Source organism: Staurois parvus, unplaced genomic scaffold (genome assembly GCF_062004578.1).
Source record: "Staurois parvus isolate SC_StPar_1 unplaced genomic scaffold, SC_StPar_1.0 ptg000414l, whole genome shotgun sequence".
Lineage (NCBI taxonomy): Eukaryota > Metazoa > Chordata > Amphibia > Anura > Ranidae > Staurois > Staurois parvus.
The window spans coordinates 3,696,974-3,713,970 of record NW_028318210.1 but is presented as its reverse complement, the minus strand read 5'-3'; the positions used below and the strand labels follow the sequence as shown (position 1 = coordinate 3,713,970).

Genomic DNA, 16,997 nt, shown 5'->3' with positions numbered 1-16,997 from the left:
ATATATTGCTCAAACATGCCATGGGTATATGTGGAATTACACCCCAAAATACATTTTGCTACTTCTACCTAGTATTAGGAATACCACATGTGTGAGACTTTTTGGGAGCCTAACCACATACAGGAGCCCGAAATCCAATGATCACTTTGAAAGTCTGAAGGTGCGTAACTTCCTCATTTCACTTCCGCACTACCTGTCCCAGTTTCAGAGGCCTTGAAATTCCAGGATAGCACCAAACCCCCTCCCCCCACTCCAAGTGACCCCTTTTTGGAAAGTAGACACCCCAAGGAATTTAAAAAGAGTTATAGTGAGTATTTTGCAGATCTCATTTTTCCTCTTAAGGTTTTGAAAAAGAAAAAAAGAAGAAAAAATATGTTTTTGTTTTCTTTCTTCATTTTCCAAAAACTTGTGGCAACAAATGCGATCTGCAAAATACTCACCATGCTTCTTATTAAATTACTTGGGGTGTCTACTTTCCAAAAAGGGGTCATGAGGGGGGGAGGGGTTGTACTATTCTGGCATTTCAGGGCTTCCGAAACTGTGATAGGTAGTCAGGAAATGTAATGAGGAAATAAAGCCCTTTAAAAGCCTGAAGGTGCTTATTGGACTTTGGGGTCCTCTACTTGGTCTGACTGACAAAAAGTCTCATGCACATCTTCATGGAAGTCTACATGTGGTACCCCCATACTTGGGAGAAGTAGCAGAATGCATTTTGGGGTGTAATACCACATATACCCATGGCATGTGTGAGAAATATTTTAATTATCCAAAAACATGTAAGAAAATAAATTCTTCTATTGATTCAACATGCCTCTCAGCAAATAGTTTGGGGTGTCTACTTTCTAAAAAGGGGTCATATGTGGGAGTGGGGGCATTTTATGCCCAGCAGTAGAAGTTTATGCCACACATTGCTCACTCTTCTAACCACCCGAAGACCAAGTCTTTTATGACACGGTTTGTTCACATAGATAAAATCGGTATTTTTTGCTAGGAAATTACTCTGAACCCCCAAACATTATATATGTTTTAAAGTAGACACCCTAGTGAATAAAATGGTGGGTGCTGACATTTTTTATATCATATGGTACTCACGCAGCGATTTTTCAAACGCAAAAAAAATACACTTTTTTTTTTACTTTCAATGCACAAAACCAAAATATATTGGCCACATGTTTGGTAAAATATAAAAGATGATGGTATGTCGAGTAAATAGATGCCAAACATGACATGCTTTTATACTGTGTATGCGCAGTGCAATGGCAACAAACTGCATACATTTTTAATATCCATAGGTGACACTTTAAAAGCCTTTACAGGCCACTGTTTTAGATTTACACAGGATTCTAGTGCTGGAATTACTGCCCTCGATCCGATGCTCGCAGTGATACCTGACATGTATGGTGTAACCACTGTTTACATACTGACACTGAGAAAATGTGTGTGGGGGGTGTTTGGGGTGGTCAAGTGTGCTTTAATTTTTTATTTTTTTTAATTAAGTGTTCTTGCATGGCAAGACCACTTACTGTTATCTCACATATATATTCTTATTATTATAGCCAAATTTACCAGCCTAACTCCTCCCACAGTTTTTACACTACATAGACAATAATATACCAAAACATGCGGATTGTTCCCGATTGGTGTGCTATTCCTTTGTGGAACGTTTCGCCGAATGGTTCACAAAATATCGGTGTTTTTGTGGTGAAATTGGTCCCATAGAAATGAATGGCGGAATGTTCAAAACTAGAGTGGGAGCTGACAAAAGCTAGAGTGTGAGCTGAAAAATCAGGACATGATTTCTAAACTGCCATCACTCCCTCATTTTCAAGCCCACCTACACAAATCTTATATCAAAATGTTCAGCTATCCCTGCTGCCACTAAAAATGTCCACAGCTAAGCCATAGTCCTGATAGTTTTCACAATATGACCATTTGTTTGCAACTCATGCCCCCCATTGACATTGTAGACTACTGGTGGAGGCAAGAACACTTCACACAATTTCCCCAGAAATTGTAGCTTTTCTAGTTATTATTATTATTTTTACACTGTCCCTCTCATTTTTTTATCACTTTTATTGTTATCACAGAGAATGTAAATATCCCCTGTGACAGCAATAAGCAGTGACAGGTATTCCTTTCTGAGATTTCTGGGGTCTATCAGACTCTAGATATTTCCTCTGCCCTTACATTATCTAATCTCACCAAGATCGGTGTGATCAGATGCTTTCCAAATTTACAAATGGCGCTGTTTATATCCTGTAAAACTGAAGTGATGAAATGCTTGTAGCTTCCGGTTTCTTAGACTATAGAGATGATTGGCACCATTCTGGTCTCTAGAAAACGGGGTCGGGTACACCTGAACTTAGCAGCGACCTCTACTCCATCAAGCTATTTTGTCAGGGTGATGCTGCTGTCTACAGGTTCGTCTTTTGATTCTGTCAGTGAGGCTTTTCCTTCACTCTCACCTGACATGGTCAGAATCCTGTAGGCCTCTTCACTAGAGTACCTTTCTTTGGACATTTTGGACACTAAATATATAGGTACCTAGTGCGACTCATGGGAAAAAGAGCACCTGGCTGTCAAGAACTGCTTGAACTGCTAGAACGAAATTACCTGGTGCTAGCAGAGATCAGGCCTTTCTTGCTAACCCTGCAGTTTTGTGTGCAATGTATCAAGTGACAGTGATCTACTGGCACTGAACTTGCTGGGGGAAAAGGTGGGGAGGGGAGTCAAAGATATTGATCCTTTCAGACACTATGCTAGCAATGGAGGTTTATTGTGTATATGAGCTTGTTCCTGGCAATCAAAGGGTTAAATGTGATGACTGATGTAGTGGAGGGCAATCTGACGCTACCTGGGAGGGATGCAAACTGACACTAACACTAGCTGAAGTCGCCTGTGACACTAATAAAGTGATCAGTAAAAAAAATCTGTGTACTGTACTAATGACACTGGTGGCAGGGCAGTGAAGGGGTTAACTGGGGGCGATCATGAGTTTAATTGCTTGCCTGCCTCCCTATAGTAGAACTACTGCGGCAGGGCTGCACAAAATCACATATATATGCATGATTTCCATTTCCAGGTAGGGGGCATGCACGTGCAACCCTACCCGCGCCGCCATTGGTGGCTACGGATGTCAGTCACCGGGTCTCGGCTGGAGATTATCCGGTGATCGACGTGTAAAACAGACAGGGGAAAGACCTGTGTGTAAACAAGGTCTCTCTCCTGTCAGCAAGGACATGCTGCTTTGTATTTCTCTGCGCAGCAGAGAAAAACACACACAGCACATTATGTAAAACAGCACACAGTTAGCCCTTTGATCATCTCAGATGTTAACCCCTTCTTGCCCAGTGTCATTAGTACAGTATCAGTGCTTTTTATTAGCACTGATCACTGTATTAGTGTCATTGGGATGTCAGTGGCAGTTACTCATTTCCCACCCAGTGTCAGAATGCCTTCACTATAGGTCGCTGATCGCCACCATTACTAGTATAATAAAAATAAAAAATCCAGTATATACAGGTGAAACGCAAAAAATTTGAATATCGTGCAAAAGTTCATTTATTTCAGTAATGCAACTTAAAAGGTGAAACTAATATATGAGATAGACTCATTACATGCAAAGCAAGATAGTTCAAGCCGTGATTTGTCATAATTATGATGATTATGGCTTACAGCTCATGAAAACCCCAAATCCGCAATCTCAGAAAATTAGAATATTGTGAAAAGGTGCAATAATCTAGGCTCAAAGTGTCCCACTCTAATCAGCTAATTAAGCCATAACACCTGCAAAGGGTTCCTGAGCCTTTAAATGGTCTCTAAGTCTGGTTCAGTAGGAATCACAATCATGGGAAAGACTGACTGCTGGAGTCAGTGCATCAAGAGCCACCACACATAGGCGGATCCTGGACATGGGCTTCAAGTGTTGTATTCCTCTTGTCAAGCCGCTCCTGGACAACAAACAATGTCAGAAGCGTCTTACCTGGGCTAAAGAAAAACAGACCTGGTCTGTTGCTCAGTGGTCCAAAGTCCTCTTTTCTGATGAGAGCAACTTTTGCATCTCATTTGGAAACCAAGGATCCATAGTATGGAGGAAGAATGGAGAGGCACACACTGCAAGATGCTGACATCATTTTCCAGCAGGACTTGTCACCTACCCACACTGCCAAAAGCACCAAAACATGGTTCAATGACCATGGGATTACTGTGCTTGATTGGCCAGCAAACTTGCCTGACCTGAACCCCATAGAGAATCTATGGGGCATTGCCAAGAGAAAGATGAGAAACATGAGACCGAACAATGCGGAAGAGCTGAAGGCCACTATTGAAGCATCCTGGTCTTCCATAACACCTCAGCAGTGCCACAGGCTGATAGCTTCCATGCCATGCCGCATTGAGGCAGTAATTGCTGCAAAAGGGGCCCAAACCAAGTACTGAGTACATATGCATGCTTATACTTTTCAGAGGTCCCATATTGTTCTATGTACAATCCTTGTTTTATTGATTGCATGTAATATTCTAATTTTCTGAGATTGTGGATTTGGGGTTTTCATGAGCTGTAAGCCATAATCATCACAATTATGACAAATCACGGCTTGAACTATCTTGCTTTGCATGTAATGAGTCTATCTCATATATTAGTTTCACCTTTTAAGTTGCATTACTGAAATAAATGAACTTCTAATTTTTCGAGTTTCACCTGTATACGGCCATTTGTAGATGCTATAACTTCATGTAAGCCAATTAAGATACACTTATTGGGATTTTTATTTAGCAAAGACACAAGCAGAATACATTTTGGCTTAAATTTATGAAGAAATTTGATTTTTGAAATTTGTTTTACTGGATATGTTTTATAGCAAAAAGTAAAAAATGTTTTTTTTTTGTTTTTTTAAATGTCGGTCTATTTTTGTATAGCGCAAAAAATACAAACCGCAGAGGTGATCAAACACCACCAAAATAAAGCACTATTTGTGGGGAAAAAAAGGACATACATTTAATTTATGTACAGCATTGCATGACCGCGGAATTGTCAGTTAAATTAACGCAGCGCCGTATCGCAAAAAATGGCCTGATCAGGAAGGGGATAAATCCTCTGGAAGTTAAATTTGACTTAGCTGTGCTTTTACTGTAAAAGATCTGCTTTCTTCTCTCTTTGGTGTGGAATGTGTCCCAGGGAGAGGAGATTGCATAATTTCCTGTGCTGGTGTTCTGTAAACACAGGTACAAGAAGATCTCTGATAGGGCAGTGATCAAGCAGCAGATCCAGGCTGAACATCACTGGCCTGAATCTGCTGATTGGTTGGTGCAGCACCGAATCACAGCAATGCCGGGTCGGCGAGCGCGGATCATGTATATATACGTGATTTTGTACAGGGAGTCCGCCCTGTAGCAGTAATCCCGCTATAGGACGGAGTTAAAGTGGTAAAGCAATAAAGAATCTCTGAAAACTAGATGCAGTGGCTTAGAATTAACAGTGCTGAACTCTTTGAGGCCTCGTGGATGTAAGTTATCTGGTCCAGGTGTTTTATTCGCCTGTTTTTTGTCAAAATGTTCCTGTACTATATCAATTTTGAGCCATTTTGGATCATTTAGGGCTAAGTAAATACTATCCCCATTAAGGACTTGAGCGTCCTAATTTTCCTTTGTATACACAGACCTGAAGAATGTGTTTACAGTAATACATTTTCCTTCTTTGTCCCTAGTCACTAGCTCAAAATTCACTTGTAAAGGGCTTACATGCTCAGACCTGATATTTTATATTTTTTAAAATACCCTTTTCTATTTTTTTTTTTAGATTTTTAAACTTATTGCCCTTGGAAATTTATTTTGCAGTCAGTTTAAAGAATTCATATTTCTGTTCTGTGTTGTTTAATAACAACATTTCTCCCCAGTCATTCTTGGAGAGCAGCCCTCAGCCTTATGCTCTCTTAAAATAATTTCCTTCCAGTATGCGCTTGTCATTTACAGCTAACATTAAATGAAATCATGTTTTGTTCACTGCTACCCAGATGTTCTTTTATATGAACAATAGTAATACGCTGTGTGGTGTTTGAGATGAGCAGGTCCAGCAGAGCATCATTTGTAGCTAGGGCTTATATAAACTATACCAGCTTTTTTCAACCAGGGTGCCTTTAGGTATCTTCAGGAGTGCCTTGGCAAAATGCCTAAAAATTGCCCTAAAATTGTACCAGCCAGCAGGTGGATCCAGCCTGCTTTTTAGTTACACAAATCCACAGGTTTTCATTGTGCACCATTACACCTTTGTAGCTTCCAACGACATAAAAACCCAATGAAGTCATCATTCCATAGGAAGGACATTAGACCCCTGCACAGCATCTTTGCTTGCCCCTCCCCTGCCCCTCTCCATCAGCATTGGGGTCACATTAGCTGAATGAGAGAGAGAAACAATGGAATACTAGTCAGCACCAGTGTGCAAAGGTGTATTTGCTTTGGAAGAATAAATCACCTCTGATGTTCAGTGTCCCACATGTGCAGATGTTGCTGTGTTCTGTAAAACTATGAATTTAGTTTTTTTTTTACAGTTTGTAATGGGTGCATCAAGATTGTGCAAATTTTGAAGGGTGCCTCGAGATTGTGCAAATTTTGAAGGGTGCCTCGAGATTGTGCAAATTTTTAAAGGGTGCCTTGCCTGAAAAAAAGGTTGAGAAACACTGAACTATAACATAAAATTGTCTTATAATAGATTTATAAATGTCTGCCCTTTTACTGTTCCAGCAGTGCCATTAATCCAGTCAATTTCAGAGTAGTTAAAATCCCCCATTATCATAACCAAGCCAGTCCTTTCTATCGATGCAAAGAAAAAGGAGTCTCCACATCTTCGTTAACACTGGGTAGGCTATAACAAACTCCAATAAGTAACTTTGAAGTACCCACATCCATGTACAGATCCACCCAAAGGTTTTACAGAAATAAAAACAAATTATTGTAAGCACCCCTCTCAGTGGTAAATGTTTTGTCTCTTCTCTCCAACTGCACTGCTACATCTACAAGAGAGCTTAAGTTACAACAGACTTACTGGCCAGATCACCAGGTGAAAATAAGGGAAAGAAATCCTAAAAATGAAATCTAATGCAGCCACCACATCTAGGTAAGCTGCAATATACACTGCTCAAAAAAATTAAAGGAACACTTTTTAATCAGAGTATAGCATCAAGTCAATTAAACTCCTGGGATATTGATCTGGTCAGTTAAGTAGCAGAGGGGGTTGTTAATCAGTTTCAGCTGCTTTGGTGTTAATGAAATTAACAACAGGTGCACTAGATGGGCAACAATGAGATGACCCCTCCAAAAAGAGGAATGGTTTTACAGGTGGAGGCCACTGACATTTTTTTCCCTACATATCTTTTCAGACTGTTTTTCATTTGGCTTGGGTCAGTGTCACTACTGGTAGCATGAGGCAATACCTGGACCCTACAGAGGTTGCACAGGCAGTCCAACTCCTCCAGGATGGCACATCAATACGTGCTATTGCCAGGATGTTTGCTGTGTCTCCCAGCACAGTCTCAAGAGCATGGAGGAGATTCCAGGATACTCTAGGAGAGCTGGACAAGGTCCTTAACACATCAGCAGGACTGTTATCTACTCCTTTGTGCAAGGAGGAACAGGATGAACACTGCCAGAGCCCTACAAAATGACCTCTAGCAAGCCACTGGTGTGAATTTCTCTGACCAATCAGAAACAGACTTCACGAGGGTGGCCTGGGGGCCCGATGTCCTCTTGTGGGCCCTGTGCTCACTGCCTGGCATAGAGCTCGACTGGCATTTGCCATTGAACACCAGAATTGACAGGTCCGCCACTGGCGCCCTGTGCTTTTCACAGATGAGGGCAGGGTCACCCTGAGCAAATGTGACAGATGTGAAAGGGTCTGGAGAAGCCGTGGAGAACATTATGCTGCCTGTAACATCGTTCAGCATGACTGTTTTGGTGGTGGGTCAGTGATGGTTTGGGGGGCGTATCCATGGGGAGACACACAGACCTCTACAGGCTAGACAATGGCACCCTGACAGCCTCTAGGTATCGGGATTAAATGCTTGGACTCACTGTCAGACCCTACGCTGGTGCAGTGGGTCCTGGGTTCCTCCTGGTGCACGACAATGCCAAGCCTCATGTGGAGAGAGTATGCAGACAGTTCCTGGAGGATGAGTGTATTCATACCACTTAATGGTCCCCACGCTCGCCTGACCTAAATCCAAAAGAACACCTCTGGGATATCAGGTTTTGGTTCATCTGACGGCTCCAGGTTGCACCTCAGACTGTCGAGGAGCTCAGTGATGCCCTGGTCCAGATCTGGGAGGAAGTACCCCAGGGCACCATCCGTCATCTCATTAGGAGCATGCCCCAACGTTGTCAGGCATGCATACAAGCACGTGGGGGCCATATAAACTACTGGGTACCATTTTAAGTTGCTGCAATGAAATTTCAGCTAAATGGACTACTAGCCTGCTGCATTATTTTTTCACTTTGATTTTTGGGGTGTCTTTGAATTCAGTCCTCTGTAGGTTGATCGTTTTCATTTCCATCAAATGATGGGGCATCCTTACATTCTTAACACATTACCCAGTCCATATCAGTAAAGATATCCAGCATGATATTTTTCCCCATTGAGATCTGATGTGTTTTCAAAGTTTTTCTTTAATTTTTTTGAGCAGTGTAATAAATGTTTGCTTTTGGGTTTAATACCACTTTAACCACTCCCCTTACCCACTTTCCTACTAGGCACTTTTACACCCTTCCTGCCCAGGCCAATGTTCAGCTTTCAGCACTATCGCATTTTGAATGACAACTGTGCAGTCATGCAACACTGTTCCCATATTACATTTTTATCATTTTTTTTTCATATAAATAGAGCATTCTTTTGGTGGTATTTAACAGGTTCCCGCCCGGCCTATAGCCAGATGGTGGCCTGCAAAATCCCTGCTCCCTCTGGGTGGACAGCATATGGTGTCCTTTCGGGCATGCACAGTTTGCATGCCCGCAGAGGCGCGCAGCGGCGCGATCTGTCACCGGCCGTGTACCTCGGACACGGCTGATGACAGATCTGAGTACCGGCCCCGATGCCGGAACCATGTGACCTGCTGTGACCAATCACAGCAGGTCACATGACAGTTGTATACAATGGATGGCTTCCTTTCATGCCATCCATTGTATACTAGTGAGTCTAGCTGTGAATGGTCACAGCGATCACATGCATAAGCTGGGCCAGTCACAGCCCAGCTGTGTCATGTGATTAGCCGTGGCCAAATCACAGCTAAGCACAAAAATAAAACCCTGAATGAATCGATGTCATTCAGGTAAATGCTTGCTTATAGCAAAGTAATTCTTTGCTATAAGCAAATTGTGTACAAAAAAAAAAATAATACTGATCACTTCCCCAAAGTTGTACAATGTTACTATGGTAACATTATACTACTTTGGTCATAGTGAATATGAAAAAATAATCTTTAAAAAAAATGTAATAAATTAAAACTAAAAAAAACAATTATAATTTTTTTTTTCATACTGTCACCAGTCAGTGTCCCTGATCACCACCATGCCAGTTATATGATGACAGTGTACTGCACTGGTGACAGTATGTAAAAAAAAAAAAAAAAAATTGTGAAAATAATTTTTTTTATTTTTTCATTTTCCGAAAAATTATGACAAAAAAATTACAACTTCAAAAAACTTGCCATGCCTCTTATGAAATACGTCAGACCGTCTACTTTGCAAAAAGTGGTCATTTGGAGGATATCTGTCCTGTTCTGACATTCTTGGACCTCAAGAAATTAGATTGGCTGTCAGTACTTCAAGATTGATCAATATTTAGATATATCCCATAGTTTGTGAACTCTATAACTTTCCTACAAACTAAATAATACATCCTAATTTGGGTTATTTTCACCAAAGACATGTAGCAGAATACATCTTGGCCTAAATTTATGAAGAACAATTATTTATTTGCAAACTTTCATAACAGAAACAAAGAAAAACGTGTTTTTTTTTCAAACTTTTCGGTCTTTTTTTGTTAATTTAGCAACAAATAAAAACCCCAGTGTTGATTAAATACCACCAAAAGAAAGCTCTAGTTGTGTGAAGAAAATGATAAAATTTTAGTTTGGGTACAATGTTGTATGACCGCGCAATTGTCATTCAAAGCGTGAGAGCTCTGAAACCAGAAAAATGGCCTCGGCAGGAAGGGGGTAAAAGTGCCCTGTATGGAAGCGGTTAATCACCACTGGGTTTTTAATTTTTTTTCACTATAAACCAAAAAAAGAACAAAAATTTTGAAATAAAAAAAGTTGTTTTTGTTTCTATTATAAAATTTTGCAAACGGGTAATTTTTCTCCTTCAATGATGTAGGGTTGCATTAATAGGCAGCACTGATTGGCACTGATGAGGTGGCACTGGTGGGCATTGATGAGGAGGCACTGACAGGTGGCACTGATGAGCACTAATAGGTATCACTGAAGGGCACTGACTGATGGCACTGACGGGCACTTTTGGGGCTGCACTGATAATCAGTGCCCTGATTATCAGTGCAGATGTCTGCTTTGACAGTTACCGATAAGCAGCAAGTGTATTTACATAGTGGTCAGCTGTGATTGGACACAGCTGATCACGTGGTAAAAGGCCGCTGTGATTGGCTTTTTACTATATCGTGATCACAGCGATCACAGACAGCGCCGGGTTCACAGCTCTTGGGGCGCGCGTTCTGGGAGGATGTCTCCCAGAACTGGACGACCGCACTGTAGCTGACATTTGGCTATAGCGTGGTAGTAAAGTGGTTAAAGCGGAATCATCATTGTGCCCTCCAAAATACAAATACTGTAGCTGCTGACTTTTAATATTAGGGCACTCACCTGTCCAGGGATCCAGCGGTGTTCTCACCCTGAGCCGATTCTTTCGTTGGCTATCAGGTGCTGGCATTGCCATCTTGACTTTGGGAAACCTGCAGTGTAACCTTGCGGTTTCAAAGCCGGCCTCCTACTGCGCATACAGGAAGTACGCTGTGCTTTGTGAATGGGCCGCAGGCTTCTGTAACCCGTGAAGTGTCCTAGAGGGCTGTGGGGGGAAGGAGGAGCACCGAACTTCAGGCTCATGTTGCAGCGGCGAACTGAGACAAATGTGGGAGTGGGTACCCTGTACCCGCTCCCCCCCAAAAGATGCCAAATGTGGCAGCGGGGGGTGGGGGGGGAGTTGGGTAGGCAGAGCTTAGGCAGAGTTGGGTAGGCGGAGAAAGTACTGTTTAAAAAGTGTCAGAAAAAGAGAAAGAAACTAGAAAAGCTACAATTTTTGGGGAAATTGTGTGAAGTGTTCTTGCCTCCACCTGTAGTCTACAACTGGAGTGGGCGGAGTAACTGGGTGGAGTGGCTTGAGTAACTGTTGTGTGGTTGGAGTGGCTGGAGTAACTGTGAAAAGGTTGGACTGGGCAGAGTAACTTTATGGAGTGGGTTAAAAACTCATGCAACTCGCTCTACAGCAAGGGCAGAGAAGAGTGGTTAAAAACAAACTGCTCCAACTTGCTCACTTCACTGGCAGTTGCCATCTTCAAATGGTTGTAGTTTAAAAATTTAAAATCCTACACCGAAGAGCTTTATTTTGTGAGAATCACAAGACCCAGACCTACATTTTGATGCATAGCATGTCTCTGAAATATTAAAAATGAAGGCACAGTCGCAGTTTAGAAATTGCCCTTCAAATTTGAGGTGGCTAGAGTGGAGTTTCAATGAATGTCAATGGGCAGCGTGAGTTGCAAACAAATGGTCATATTGTGAAAACTATCAGGACTATGGCTTAGCCGTGGACATTTTTAGTGGCAGCAGGAATAGCTGAACGTTTTGATATAAGATTTGTGTAGGTGGGCTTGAAAATGAGGGAGTGATGGCAGTTTAGAACTCATGTCCTGATTTTTCTGCTCACACTCTAGCTTTTGTCAGCTCCCACTCTAGTTCTGAACATTTTGCCATTCATTCCTATGGGACCAATTTCACCACAAAAACGCCGATTATTTTGTGAACCATTCGGCGAAACGTTCCACAAAGTAATAGCACACCAATCGGGAACAATCCGCACGTTTCATATATTACTGTCTATGTAGTGTAAAAACTGTGGGAGGAGTTAGGCTGGTAAATTTCGCTATAATAATAAGAATATATATGTGAGATAACAGTAAGTGGTCTTGCCATACAAGAACACTTAATTAAACTTCAAATTACACATCTACATATGTTCTTTCAATATTTCTGGTCAGTGAACAGATTACATATACAGTGGATATAAAAAGTCTACACGCCCCTGTTAAAATGTCAGGTTTCTGTGATGTAAAAAAATGAGACAAAGATAAATCATATCAGTACTTTTTCCACCTTTAATGTGACCTATAAACTGTACAACTCAATAGAAAAACAAACTGAAATCTTTTGGTGGGGGGGGGGGGGAGAGTGAACATAAAAAACTGAAATAATGTGGTAGAACTGCATAAGTGTGCACACCCTCTTATAACTGGGGATGTAGCTGTGTTCAGAATTAAGCAATCACATTAAAAATCATGATAAACAGGAGTCAGTACATACCTGCATCATTTAAAGTGCCTCTGATTAACCTCAAATAAAGTTCAGCTTTTCTAGTAGGTCTCTCCTGACATTTTGCAGCAAAAGCCATGGTCTGCAGAGAGCTTCCAAAGCATCAGAGGGATCTCATTGTTAAAAGGTATCAATCAGGAAAAGGGTACAAAAAGATTTTCCAAGGCATTAGATATACCATGGAACACAGTGAAGACAGTCATCATCAAGTGGAGAAAATATAGCAACACATCACTTAATTCCTTGGTGCACCCTGTGGCTAAGGCAAAAAAATGTATTTATTTTCAGTTTTGGAATTAGTTTTAGGACTCAGAAATGCTATGCACAGCTTACTACAAACCTCCATGCAAACTTACCCCAAAATCGCTAATCTTGCTCTTCCTCCATTTCCATTCCCTAAATGCCTTGGTATTCAGCAAGGTTTACTCTTCATTCTGTTTCTCTCTCTCTCTCTCTCTCTTTCTCTGTTGCAGATAGTTACAAACAAAAGCATAATCCAAAAACAGCCGACAAAGGTACTTAAATGTTATTACCTTTCACCTTACCTGTACAGAATGTTAAAAGTACATGAAAGATGAATAGGATCAGGCTGTTCTTATTTGACTCACACTGTTCTCTTTTCAATGACAGTTTGGCTGCCAACTATAAGTCAACATTATACATGTGAATTACACAAACTATTATATGTCTTGCTAAAATGAGATTATGCTTGTGACCTTTTTTCTTTAAATGCACAATAAAATGTAATGTTGTAACAGATATTGCACATGTATTTCTGCTTATGGGTTTCCTAAATGTAAAGGTTCAGATACATTTCGAGTATTCATTAATCAATGTGTTAAAGTTTGCATGAAAGTGACCTTTTGTTGAAAAATTTGTTTTCCCGTGCATTGGCATTACTGAAAGTCTGTGTAAACGGTTTAATATTGCTAGTACACCCAGATATGTTTGTGCTAGTCCACAAATAAGTCTGATTTGATGTTTGACATCTGTATAGTATATGGCAGACTGATTGGGTCAGTTTGCATAAGTCCAGTTGTATTACATACCGCTTGCATTCATAAATGTTATCACACACAAGCTTATCCTGCTTATCTGTACAACACACTGTATAAAAGCATATACAGAGTAGAACCGTAGCCAAAATGGTAAACCCAATGTATAGTAAAGGTACATTTTGTAAACTGGCAGTAAGAGTACAATTTTTGGCATCTGCAGAGGTTGTGGTACAAACTTTGTTTTCTGAACTCACTGCAAGCAAAGTTCTTCAAGTCTGTGCTAGGCTTTACTGTCCATTATTATGATGGTCAGGCTGAAAGATCATTACTGGGACTACTGCCCTACTACAACTAAAGTGTGTGTGTGTGTGTGTGTGTGTGTGTGTGTGTATGTATGTATGTATATATATATATATATATACACATACATACATACACACACACACAGTTAGGTCCATATATATTTATGTATGTATTAGTTATATAATGGATATGGGCTGAACGTGCACACTCTCAAGTTTAATTTTAGGGTATGTACACCCAAATTGGAGGAAAGGTTTAGGAAACCTGACATTTTAACAGGGGTGTATAGACTTTTTATATCCACTGTAAATAATACACTGCTCAAAAAAATTAAAGGAACACTTTGACAACATATAAGATCTCAATGGGGAAAAATATCATGCTGGATATCTATACTGATATGGACTGGGTAATGTGTTAGGAACGTAAGGATGCCCCATCGTTTGATGGAAATGAAAATTATCAACCTACAGAGGACTGAATTCAAAGACACCCCGAAAATCAAAGTGAAAAAATAATGCAGCAGGCTAGTCCATTTTGCTGAAATTTCATTGCAGCAACTCAAAATGGTACTCAGTAGTTTGTATGGCCCCCACTTGCTTGTATGCATGCCTGACAATGTCGGGGCATGCTCCTAATGAGACCTTCCTTCCTTTCTCCACTCTCGTCCTTTCACCTCTCCCTTCGTTCCTTCCAACCACCCTTCCCTTCCTTTGTTCCTTCCTTCTACCCACCCCTCCCTTTCTTCTTTTCCTCCCTTCCACTCCTCCACCCCTTTCTTCCTTCCACCCACCCTTCCCTCCCTTCCTTCCACTCCTCCACCCCTTCCGTCCTTCCACCCACCCTTCCCTTCCTTCTACCCTTCCCTTCCTTCCTTCCACTCCTCTCTTTGTTCGTTCCAGCCACCCTTCTCTTTCTTCATTCCTTCCTTCCACCCACCCCTCCCCTGCTTCCGTTCATCCCTCCCTTCCTCTCACCCCTCCCTCCCTTCCTTCCACCCTTCCCTTCCTTCCACCCCTCCCTCCCTCCCTTCCTTCCACCCCTTCCTCCCTCCCTCCCTTCCACCCCTTCCTCCCTCCCTTCCTTCCACCCCTTCCTCCCTCCCTTTCTGCCACCCCTCCCTCCCTTTCTGCCACTCCTCCCTCCCTTTCTCCCTTCCTTCCACCCCTCCCTTCCTTCCTTCTCTTCCCTTCCTACATTCTGCATAAAACCTTTAACAGTGCCATTTCATGAGATAATTGAGGGCATGTTTAGGGGCGGAATTAGGGACAGGGCTGGTTAGGGATTGGGTGGGGCAACTGGTGGCGAGTAACTCTTAAGTCCTGGCTAGTAGCCCTGCTATAAAGCATTGCACCAGGGATCAGCAAATCGTTGGTGCCATGCAGGTCTCCTGCAGACCTGTCAGTATATCTGCTAGCCCATACGGGATGTATGGGCAATCAGATATACTAACAGGAAGAATCAATGAACTACCACAGTACCCCACAGTGCCATGGTAGTTCATTGAGAACTAAATCCTACAGCCACTAAGGCTGTCAGGACTTTTAGTTAATTCAGTCACAGAGCACTGTGAATGAATTATGTGCCCTTGTGGGTGGAGCCCCGCACAGTTTTTAAAAGCTAGTACTGGGAACCTCTTCTCATACTTCTGTAACGGGGGGGAATCAGGCAGCAGCTGCAGCATTGGGAATATGTTACATGTTCCCAAAGGGAAACTTATCCTGTCCTTTAAAAAGGGACTTGAAAAATTACAAATCTTCTAGGGCAACCAAGATCTCATACATTATAAGCTCCCTTCTATTGATTTACAGTATCATCAATAGTTATACAATATTAAACATTAGAGAAAACAGGGACATACTAAATCACACCCCACAGATCCAACTAATGGACCAGGGAATCAACTATCATTTAAAAATGCATTGTGGGGAATAGGTTTTAAAATGAAAAATCCATCTAGTTTCCATTCTTGAAATCTCTCTAGTGGAGGCACTTTTCTGACCTTCTTGATTAATTTTACAAACCCCACATTTTTTTCAAGGAAAAAAAAAAACAGTAAGATTATGAATATAAGGACGATCTAGTCAGCCTATCTATTACATTGGAAGAAACTTTATCCCTTAGAGAGAGAACACTTTTGTAAACTACTTGAGGTTTCATACGCAAAAGTGGCCCTAAAATATTATTGTTCTTCAAGATGTGCCAATGTTTACTGATACTTTTCTGGACACTATAAGATTACGGCGAAAAAGTGGTTACAAAGGACCAGGGGAACCTATCACTAATATGTGCACCAGTTTTAATTTTCTCAATTAAAAGACGTTGTCTATCAATCTTCCCCACCTTTAAAACAGCCGCATTCAGAAATGTCTCATCACAACCTTTGTCAAGGAATCTCGGTTTCAAAATATCAGCTTGTGCAAGAAAATAATTATCTTGTGTACAATTATATCTAATTCTGGTAAACTGACTCCAAGGTACAGAGTCTAACTAGGGCGTGGTAGTGCAAAGCACCAAGGAAGGATATGTTGACTTGAAAAAGGTGACAAAACTACTATTCTTCACCCTAATACTCAAATCCAAAAAATGTAATTCCATAAAACTAGCCTCATAATTCAAAACAGTGCCTCTTCCATTATCATTAAGCTCCTCAATAAATCCTGCCAATTAATCAAGATTACCATTCCACAAGAGTAGGGAGTTCTCTATATACCTGGCCCACAACACCATGTCACTCCTCCGATGGCCATAGTTGATGTCTTCCTTCCATTTGGCCATAAAGAGGTTAGCCAACTACTTCGAGATATCTTTTTGATGTTGTAAAGTTGTACCATTAGCCCCAAAATGTTTTAAATTTTTCCATTTGATCTATATTCAAATGGAGTAACTCCTCCGTTATATATGTATATTCAACTCTATTTATCCAATCCTTTATTTTTGGTGAGTTTTGTGTTTGCCAAAATTTAGGGATAAGTCCTTTAGCCGCATTTATTAAATTATATATTACTGTATTCTTATATTGTTTCGCTGAGGTCCCAGTTATATTGAATAAACAAACCCACGGGTCCTTCGGTATTATTATCCCCAGAATCTCTTGTATATATTGGGTTAT

At 41.1% G+C, this 16,997-nt stretch overlaps 1 protein-coding gene across 8 annotated transcripts in view; it reads left to right on the top strand.

Annotated features, from left to right (window-relative positions):
• DPF3 (double PHD fingers 3) overlaps nucleotides 1-16,997 on the top strand; it is a 455,271-nt gene that overhangs the window by 334,027 nt on the left and 104,247 nt on the right. For 6 of the 8 annotated variants that reach the window (XR_016314149.1, XM_089686859.1, XM_089686860.1 and 3 more), the window contains one exon: nucleotides 13,058-13,099. The exons of the other annotated variants lie outside the window; for them this stretch is intronic. Coding sequence is in view for 5 of the 6 variants with exons in the window: in XM_089686859.1 (XP_089542985.1) it covers nucleotides 13,058-13,099 (42 nt within the window). In the remaining variant the exon portion in view is untranslated. The remainder of the gene's footprint in view (nucleotides 1-13,057; nucleotides 13,100-16,997) is intronic. 8 annotated transcript variants of the gene reach the window in all.